The 11,160-nt window shown below is 40.0% G+C and overlaps 1 protein-coding gene across 1 annotated transcript; it reads right to left on the bottom strand.

Annotated features, from left to right (window-relative positions):
• LOC109229405 (trans-cinnamate 4-monooxygenase-like) lies at nt 4,080-7,443 on the bottom strand. The gene is made up of 3 exons (XM_019394828.1): nt 6,393-7,443; nt 5,783-5,919; nt 4,080-4,847 (listed from the first exon to the last, which is right to left on the bottom strand). Exons 1-3 carry the CDS (start codon nt 7,175-7,177, stop codon nt 4,249-4,251), a joined length of 1,521 nt encoding a protein of 506 aa, XP_019250373.1. The 5' UTR covers nt 7,178-7,443; the 3' UTR covers nt 4,080-4,248.

Raw genomic sequence — 11,160 nt, 5'->3', positions numbered from 1 at the left:
TCATCTACATTTACTTGGGCATCCTTCTTTTTGTTGAGTTTAGACTGTCTAATTTCAACTAAATCATCTTCCAAATCACTACACTCTTCAATGTTCTCATCTATATCAAACAGTGAGTCAGACCCTTCAGAATCATCAAGGTCCTCATCAGATTCAGATTCTGATGTTTGAAGGTGATAGGAAGAGAAGTTATTAGTTTCACCTTCATCTGATTCTTCTATCTCTTCATTTAACCCACTATCATGCCCCTCTGTTTGTATAGTGGGGTCTAGTTCAGTTATGTCCTCAACAAGAATAGGCTCACTAATTTTATGGACAATACAAACATCAACAAAGTCACCACCTTTCGATGTATTAAGAAAATTTAACACATCAGCATCTGTTTTTAAAATGAAAGAGGCACCACTTTTGTTAACTTTACATCCAAACAAATTCACTTCTAAAAATCCTAAGTCCCTAGCAAACTTGTGAAACAACATAATATGTAGCTCATCCACATCAACTGTAGCTAAGTGAGGACAGGTTAGTCCATTTGCATACCTTAGGTCAGGGTCGGATACAAAATTACCACTGTGGTGGATTTGTAGGTTAACTAGGGTTGAAGCCATTTTCTTTTCATACCTGCAAAGAAACAAAAAAAACAGTGTTATCAATGACTATTTGTTATCAAAAGTTGCACCTTTACACAACTCCACAAACAAACCAACAAAAAAGACAGATTTTTAAAGTAAAAGCATCCAAGATTCCTTTTTCGTCCCCACAATGCCTTATAATATTCAGAAAATACTGTGGTGGACCGCTAACATGAACGAGACCCAAAAAAAACCCAAGACACTAGGATGAAATTCTGATTTGAAAACAAAAACCCAAAACACTAAAGAGAATAACCAAATATGCCATTACATGCATGACACTACATTAAAAAGGCCTTTCACTCTAACATGTAGCAAAACACAACAAAAGCCCTATATATTAACGGATATTAAACAGCAATTACGACCTAACCCAACCTCCCCCTAAAAAACCCTAAACAGAGCAAAATCCCCATAAATAGAAGGAAATGAAGAACAATAAAGACAAAATATGAAGAATAAATGAAGAAACTTACCCACAAACTTTGATAACAACTGTACAGATGAAAATCCCGGCAAGAACGACGGAGAAGAGAGGAGCGACTCACTGTTGTTCGATACTATCTAAGCCCTAATTTAGCGGGGTAATTGTAAAATGAGGGGAAATGTGGGTTGGGGGGTAAATAATTTTTTATCCTATTTGGCCATCAGATGTGACTTGGAGCCTACGTGGATATATTTTATTGACGTGGCATCCTACGTGTAGGCGATTGTCAAACACGCACTGGCAGCCTCATTGGATAAGCGTTTATTATTCATGTTTTGAATGAGTATAAGTGTTTAATTGGCAAATATGTAAGTTTGGGGACCGGCATGACAAAGTGGGTGAAGTACAGGTGCCATTTAGGCCATTCTGCCTATGATAAATGATGATAAATAATCAAATGTAATGTATCATCCTTGTCGTGCCTTTCACTCTTCAATATAGTGCCATGATCACAAACTCAACTTTCAAAATTCTGATATCTTCAAAATAACAATAAATATGAGACGAATAACTAAAAGTAATAATCTAACATAAGCATGGAGAACATAGTTAATGAAACCATATAATACAAAGAAATAATTTCCACCCGCATGCTTTTACCCAATGACAACGTATATATACTCGTCACCTCACATATACGTCGTCCCCACATATAATACACATAACAAGTCCTAATTCCTCAAGTCAAGGTTAACCACGAACCTCACTTCGCAACCAAATCAATGCTCAACCGCGACTTTTTCTCTAGAATTAGCCTCTAAACCAATCAAATCTAGCCAAATATAGTTCAAATAATTCAATATAGGCTTTAGAAACTACCCATGAGTGAAAAAGCTTTAATTTTTAATGATTTTGAAAAAAGATAACAAAAGTCAGTCTCGGGCCCGCTTGTTCAAAACTCGAGATTCGGACCAAAACCCATATACCCATTTACCCCCGAGCCCAGTTATGTAATTAGTTTTGAAATTCGACCTTAATTTGAGGTCTAAATTTCGATTTCTCAAAATCCTCAATTTCAACCTAAATTCCTAATTTCTACCATGAAGAATCATATATTAAAGGTTAAAATCAATGAGTGTTTATGGAAATGTAATAAAACAAGTTAAAATCTACTAACCAATGAAGTTGGGACAAAAACCTCTTCAAAATCGCCTCTAGATCGAGCTCAAACTTGAAAATGGTGAAAAGTGAAGAAAATCCAGACTTTTGAAATGTTTAATACCTGGGCGTCAGGTGTTCTTCGCGTTCGCAAAGCACCTGACCATTCGCGAAGAATCGGCGGCCAAAGGCCTTCGCATTCGCAAAGGCTTACTCCCTTTGCCTTCGCGTTCGCGAGCCAATGAATGCGTTCGCGAAGAGTAATGGACAGACTTCCTCCCAGAACCCATAACCCTACGCGTTCGTGAAGGGGTAAGCCCCCCACTACTTTGTGTTCCCGATTGTGTCCCCGCGTTCGCGAAGAACAATTTCGACCCCACCCAAGTTTCTCCTTCGTGATCACGAGAGAAGCTTCACGATCGCGAAGCACATCACACAAGACACTAGAAACTGCTAAAAACCAGCAATCACCCTAGTCCGAAATGGTTCAATATCAATCGATGTTTCGGATAGGGAAAGGGTAATAAATGTATGATGTTTCGGATTCGGTAACTACCGGGGGTGATCAATCGACGGCTGACGCGTGTCCAAATTCAGAGCGATATGACTGATGGGATGTTTTAGTTCGTCAGCTTGCTCATGGTATGCGAGAAAAGGAACCGGGGCCAATTAGTCACTTCTCATCGCTCCTACATTCTACTCTCTGAGAAGTGAGGGGACTATCTGCATACGAGTAAAATCGGGTATAGAGTTACCCCCGATTTCCAGTTGGGGAACGAGGAACAACGTTACTTGTTACTGGCTTGAGCGAGACCGAAGGTACCCATAGATCAGAACCAAGGACAAATGATACGACGGTTCTGGGCATGGCCAATCCCTGAAAGAATCAAGCTCGAGGGTAAGGAAAGACGGTTAAAGGAGATAAACTGGGGAACCGAAATGTCCGCCATCAGCCGGATATTGCGGCGCGGATCACGCCCAGTACTGGATAAAGATCATATTTTCGTGGGAAAAGGGGAAGAAAAGATTTTTACCTTATTTAGACTTGTATTAGGGTTAAAACTTCTCTACCATATAAATAGGAGAACCCTTTCATTTTTTGGTCACTGTTGGCACGCATATCAAAGAAATAAAATTTACTTTGGCTTTTAGCAATTGTTAAGTGTTCTTTAGTTGCTCATTCATTTAGCTGGAACCGAGCTCTTTCTCGAGGGCTCGATTGAAACTGCCCGGAAGCATTTAAATCTAAAGCAAGGCTTAATTACTCCGCCATATTTGGTTTGATCATTTTATCTCTTTTCAATTTTTAATTACTTAATGTTTTTTTTTTATCATTTATGTTAAATTGAATCATGTATCTTTTAAACCGCGTACAAATTTGATTATTATTCGTTTTAAGGGGTAGACAAATAGGTTGATCAGTTGGGGATTAGTTGTGGACTCCAGATGTGCTCTATGCCAAGGACATGATGAATCAAATACAGAGTTAATATAGTTATAGTGATTGCTGGGAACACCATCTAAACTGGGCTATTAAACAAGCTAAAGGGAAATCACAGAGGGCTAGTATCTTCAGGATGAACTTATTCATGCAGTTTCAATAGAGAGAAACTTGAGAAAGTGATGGAGTTGCAAGAGAGACAGCCTATGTATGCAATATACGAAAAAAAAAGTTTTGGAACAGAAATCATGGGATAAATTTACAAAATATTCAATTTTATAAAAATATCTATAAAATTGATGTAACGTGTATGTAAATGTCTGTAGAAGTTAGAACTCACAAAGAGTTTCGATAACTAATGCTGGACATAGAATGAAATGTTTTAGAACACAAAAGCAGATAGCTCTACTGGGTATCATTCTGCAGCAAAGAACATTTCAGATAGCTAAATTTTATTATAAGTCTAGTCCATAAGGGCTTTACATGACACCAAAAGAAAAAGAAAAAAAAAGGGAAGAAGAAGAATGTCTTCTGTCAATTTTCAAGGTTTTCAATCAACTGAATATCATAATTGATACAAATCACAAAGTTTAAAAAGATCTTGGTTTCATCACAATGGTGGAATGCTTCAAAATGTGCAGACTGAATTGCCCGCCTTTCTCTGTTGTGTCAAGCTTTGACTGTCCTGGAGGAGGCAACAGCTCAAAGTTCTGCACCAAGCGTCCCAAAGTAATGCCAAGAATTGGCAATGCAAGGATAATTCCAGGGCAGCTCCTCCTACCAACACCAAATGGAAGATATCTGAAGTCATTGCCATTAGCCTCAACGTGCTTCTCCTCTTCGAAGAACCTCTCTGGCCTAAACTCTTCGGGCTTCTTCCAGGTAGCGGGGTTGTTAGCCAGCCACCAAGCGTTTACCAGGATCTTGCTCTCCGCGGGAATGTCATATCCAGCAAGCTTCGCATCGTGAAGGTTCATGTGTGGGACTAAAAGAGGGATTGCCATACGGAGACGAAGGGTCTCCTTGATCACAGCCTGAAGGTAAGGAAGCTTGTTGAGTTCTGGCTCAGTGATTTGCACTCCTACTCCAAGAACACTGTCAATCTCGTCACGGAGTTTCTTCTGGATTTCAGGGTGGTTCACTAGTTCAGCAATACCCCACTCAATTGACCACAGTGTAGTTTCTATTGCTGCTCACAATCACAACAAAAATTCAACATATTAGCATAGTCATTAAAGTGCCATTAATGAAACCATAAGAGCAAATGTATTTCATAAAGAAGCATCCTAGCATTTATTGGAATCACACATTTTTCTCAATCACTATAGACAGAAGTCTTAGAAAGCCAAAAGAAAAGAACTTTTCATTAAGTGCTGGACCATCACATTTGTGGTATTGTTTTCTAAAAACAGGATCTTAAAACAGGAACACCGCTATTTCTCGAATGAAACTTCTCTACCTTCATTCAAATAATTCAGAATCAATCTGTTGCCGTTATCAAACATGAAATAGCATGTACTTCTAGGTCAGCCATCGATATCGAAGGACAGTATTGTAAGGTAGATGTTTCTACATAGGCACCCAAAATCGCAGTTGATGCTGCTTCACCTAGAGTACCCCCTAAAAATTTGAGCAGTTGGTACAACCAACCCACTAGACGACGTTAAATATCAAACTATGACCTATGAAGAAAGCCCCCTTTTCTCATCCAAAAGTTATAATCATGGGGCCTAAATTGAAATGAGGAAACATGTCCACCTATAAATCAGTTATTTAGGCAATAAAAAATGATTAATAATTATGACAATATTATAAAATGGATGAGGATGTGTCATTATCGTTGTATGTTACGCCTGGCTTTCTTCCTAATTCTACTTGTTGATGTGATCAACCTTTCAACCTCATTAAAAGGCTGTTTAAACTCATCCAAGAATGGAAGTCATTAGAAAACCAACCCATTAATCTCGAAAACCTAGACTTGTACTTTATAACTTGCCATATTTTAAGCTTAAGCATAAAATATTAACTAATCATTTTACCACCCAACAGTAAGAATGATGAGAATGTAAAAAGAGAGCTTATCATAACTCAATAAAAGGGGAAACAAGGATATTTGAAATATACCAGCAACATTGATGTTCTCAACAATGTAAAGGACATTATCCTCATTGATCTCTCCCTTCTGTTCAGCCTCAAGAATGTGATCAATGGCACACTTTAGCGCACTATTGTCCATGCTCTTCGTTGTGTTTGCAAGTTTCCTATAAACAAAAGTTGCCATGAGAATTCATTAGGAGACCTAATTAAGATGTCCTATAGCAATTTACAAACTACACGGCCATTCTTCTCATTAAACAATCAAAACACAATGACGTAGAGGAGTGTGTTTCTTTTCCCAAGGGAAAAATTTCGTATGATATCCAATTTTGTCTGAATGGTATCTTCTATTTTCATGCTCTTTCTCTTTTTTCTTTTCGGATCTAAAATTGAATCCTAGAGATAAGAGTATATAGACGACGACAACAAAAATAACAACTCAGTAAAATTTCACTATTAGAGTTAACCCTACCCGAGGGAGTAGAGAGGTTGTTTCCGAAAGACGCTAGGACGAAAAGAGACAATATCACTACTACCAATAGAAACCATAGGAAAAATAATATCATGAAAAGGAGAAAGTAGATGAAAAGCAAAAGCAATAGACACTACATAGACAACATTAAAAAAGTGAACTTACTTTCTTTCATCAACAAAGTAATCTTTGAAAAGCTGCAACCTCCTCTGCTTAACTTCCTTACAGATGTTCAAGTAACCTCTCAAGAAAGGTCTCAAAATAGGGATAAAATCACCATAATTGTACTCAAAACTCTGAGCCAATCTACTCCTCTCTCCATTCAAAGCCTTGAGCTTGTTAAACAAAGGATCATCCTCACTCTCAAACCTCCTATCAAACATAATCCTGTACATGTTATTGTACATCATAAGCTGCAACCTTTTCCTCAACACAATCCCATTAGTTGCTGACTCTGGATTTTTCTTCACATCCTCAACAACATGTGCCACTTCATCTTCCCACCCACGCCTATACTGCTGCACCACTTTGTTTGTAAAAAATGGGACTGTCATAATCCTCCTCATCTTCCTCCAGTGTTCACCATATACTGTAAAAACCATATCTTGGCCTTTTCCGGTGAAAATATCAAACACCACATTCCTAGTTCTTGATCCAAATTCAACCCCTTGTGTATGCAAAACTTCTTTCGCTAATTCAGGGGATGATACAACCACAAGATTCCTCTGTCCCATTCTTAACAAGAACATGTCACCAAATTTCTTGGCATATTCAGTGAGGTTTCTGTGATTCAAATCATCACCAACTTGAAGCCAATTGCCAAAAATTGGCACAGGAATTGGACCTGGGGGCAGCTTAAATTTCTTGCTACGTAACTTAGAAACAACTATTGCTACAATGATAGCAAAGAATAAGCCTATAAGGGTCTTCTCTAGAAGGAGAAGATCCATCTTTTGGAGAGCTCAAAATGGCACAAGAGTATAATAAATTTTATAACAAAGAGGAATAGTTGCAGTTATTGTTCCACCTGTTGAGTTTAAAAGTGAGTAATGTGTGATGTTTTATATAGGGAAAGAGGTTAGGTGGAGAATGTGACGGCGTTAATATTAACGGAGAGTTGGGTGGTGGATTGGGGTAGGTAGAAACCTGGGAGTTGGTGAGCCATAAGAAAGAGTAAGCCGGCCCTCTCAATTTCATGTGTTAAAATGAATTGAATTGAACTACTCAACGTTCGTCCACATTTTCAAACAAGTAGGTGGCGACCACGTAATTTTCTGCTTAAGTTTACCTCAGCCAAGAAAATTAGAAATGTCCTTTCGGGGACATCCGATAAAGAAAATATATTCTCCCACCGTTCCAATTTAGATAACGTAATTTGATTCGGCACGAAGTTCATAATATCATGAATTGATGTGACGGCCTTGTATGGGTCAGAATCCGACCCTACAATAATTAACGAAGTTAACCCCGTTTCAAGCTAATTCATGATTAATTAGTGGTACGACCACTCAGAATTGACGATGTTCAACCCGCATCCGGCTCGATCAACAAGGCCATGGCCTGTCCGCCACCATAAAGGCGAGATCCCAACGTGGTCACGGCCACTTATTGCCAGCTCACGAAGCCCACAGCTATAAATACTAAGAGTAGAAGCCCTAGAAAGAGGGGGCTGCTTCTTCTCCACTATAGACAGGAGAGAGAAGGGAAAAATATACCCATCTTATGGGAAGAGAAAACACCATTGTAAGGCTCTGAACCTCTTCATGGAGAGGCAGACCAAACAAATATTATCAATAAAGGTTTCGAATGTTTCTCCCCCTAAGTCTGAGCACTTATTTTCGTTTCTTTCATTTGGTCCAACGGATTATTACGATTTGCTATGATTTTCCCGTGATTATTTGTATTGTTTTGCACTCATAAGATATGTAATAACTTTTGAGCAAACAGGCCTAATTCTGAACTGATGGAACGGTTCAATGAGATTCTTGAAGCGTCACGTCGCTACCTTGCCATAAGGATCTCGACCCTCGCATAACGATCAAATTTCTCCTAACTTTTGAATCAACAAAATCCGCCCATCGAGCTCGCCAAGAGGCGACCCCAACAGGAGGAGGGACTAACTGTATGGGTCAAAATCTGATCACAAACGAATTACCATTAAAGGGAATGGAAAGGGGCCAACCAAGCCATGGACGTACCCGAAAGGCGTAATGGCGACGAGTGTCTCGGTCACTGCCGAGATCGAGCCATCGAAAGGCTTTCACGGCAGAATATATGCAGTCACGCTTGAGCGAGTAAAAAGGGGTATAGTCAAGTAGGGGTATGCTGGTTAAAGACCGTTGGGCAAAGGGGAAGATGGCAATATATATATATATATATATATATATATATATATATATATATATATATATATATATGACCGAAGAAGGCAAGAAGAGGGGGGCTCTCCCAGGGAGAAAAAGGAACAGAACAACCGGAGGAGACCTCCAACAACAAAGTAGAAGTCTAGATTTTGGTTACAAGCTTTTGTAGTCATTACTATTGAATCAATAAAGATAGATCTCTTAGCTCTCAACGAGATTCCTTCTCTTTCTTCTTCGCTCTTTCACATACAAAGCAATTTGGTGTCAAAGATGTAAGCTTACCATTTACATTTGATGTTCTTTAATCATCCTAAGGAATGTTATGCAAGCTTGGTCTCATGTGATTCTCGCATTCAATATATTTAGATCTAAAGTTAATTATGTTTGGATAAGATTTATCCTCTATTTTCTTCATTAATTAGTTTAACTAAAAGGCTCAACACTTTTTGGTCAAACAATTTGGCGCTGTCTGTGGGGATTTCTTAGCCAAATTTTTTAGTTCCCTTTAGATCTAGAACTAGCCAAGTATTACTTCCAAGCTATCACAACCTCACCATCTCGGTATGAACACCAACTCGAAAAGAATGGTAGATAAGCTTTTAAGGTAACCGTACCAATCTAGGTCAGATCTCTACATAAAATATAAATTGTGACCAACGTTTATGCAGAACCCACGCCTCACCTGTAGCGATGGGTTAGGCTTGTCATATGCATGTTTAAAGTAGAATCACGGTCACTATGCGCTTGGCATGACCGCATTCCCATTTGACATATTCACCTTGTATACCAGCCTGTACTTCCATCTCTAGGGAAGGACAATAGCCTGCTATGTGATCCTTCGAAATAGCGGGCATACCCTGCCTTATTTTCGTATCCACACGCACCAGGCGATTTATGAACAAAGTATGACATGTTTCCATTTTATGCGCATATTGGACGGGGTCGGATTGGGACTCGGCATGGGTATCCCAATGGGTGAGGTGAGCCCAACTCATGAGAAGCCTAGACGCGATTAATGGCAAAACCAAACATGGCTGCCAAATCTGAAACCGCCATTCGAGTACGAGGCGAAGCGAGCAACCCTACAGCGCCGCTCCTCCTTTCATCGACTTGCCAGTCCAAGGTAACAGACAATTTCGTTTGGGTTTATCTTATCACACTCTCTTATTGGTTCAAAACAGGAACACGGGCACTCCCGTAGGTACGCAAACAAAGAACGAACGCCGCCAAAACACCCTAGGAAAAGGTTCCTTACCATGCCGTCTCGCGAGAAACGACCGAGTTAAACCCTTTAAGCTGCACCATATTACGAATAACAGAAACGGCTCGGCACAGGTTGATTATTGAAAAACAATCTCCAATCAAAGCAAAGTTAAACAAACTGGGACTCACCCATGAAACACACGGCATTCTCCAATGAAAGCAAAGTTAAGCAAATTGGAACTCACCCATGAACACACGGCATTCTCCAATGAAAGCAAAGTTAAGCAAACTGGGACTCACCCATGAAACACATGGCATTCTCCCAAAAAAAAGGAAAGTTCGACCTCGTTCGAATTTATAACGGGTTACAGTTTCGACCTCGCTCGAACTAACACCCCTATGGCCATCGGCGATTGCCAAATGAGAGGAAAGTTCGACCTCGTTCGAAATTACAGCGGGTTACACTTTTAACCTCGCGCGAACTAACACCCCTACGGCCATCGGCCATCGCCAAACAAAAGGAAAGTTCAAGCTCGTTCGAATTTAAAGCGGGTTACAGTTTCGACCTCGCTCGAACTAATACCCCTACGGTCATCGGCCATCGCCAAAAGGAAAGTCCTACCTTGTTCGAATTTACAACGGGTTACAGTTTCGACCTCGCTCGAACTAACACCCCTGCAGCCAGCGGCCATCGCCAAAAGGAAAGTTCGACCTTGTTTGAATTTACAACGGGTTACAGTTTTGACCTCGCTCAAACTAATACCCCTACGGCCATCGGCCATCACCAAACAAAAGGAAAGTTCGACCTCATTTGAATTTATAGCGGGTTACAGTTTTGACCTCGATCGAACTAACACCCCTACGGCCATCAGCCATCGCCAAAAGGAAAGTTCGACCTTGTTCGAATTTACAACGGGTTACAGTTTCGACCTCGCTCGAACTAACACCTCTACAACCATCGGCCATCGCCAAGCGAAAGGAAATTTTGACCTCGCTCGAATTAATACCCTTACGATCATCGATCATCGCCAAGTAAAAGTAAAAATTTGTCCGAGATGGAGACTCCAAATACGACCTCGTTCGAATATGTCAGAAATTGACTCCGCCCAAGGTGGCGACTCCAAATGCAACCTCGTTCGAATATATAAGTCAGAAACTTTCGCCCAAGGTGGCAACTCCGAGTTCAACCTCACTCGATTACATAAGGAAAAATTAACTTCACCTAAATTAGTAAGTCGGAATTCAATCCCACTCGAGTGTACAAGTCGAAACTGACTGCGCCAAGGCGGCGAGTCTAACTTCGACCTCGTTTGAATTAAGGTTGGTTCTGCCTAAGTTGGCAAATCAGAAGTCAACCTCGCCCGAAC

The sequence above is a fragment of the Nicotiana attenuata genome, chromosome 7 (genome assembly GCF_001879085.1).
Source record: "Nicotiana attenuata strain UT chromosome 7, NIATTr2, whole genome shotgun sequence".
NCBI classification, from domain to species: Eukaryota; Viridiplantae; Streptophyta; class Magnoliopsida; order Solanales; family Solanaceae; genus Nicotiana; species Nicotiana attenuata.
Note: the sequence above shows the minus strand (reverse complement) of the source record. Positions and strands in the feature narration are given on the sequence as shown.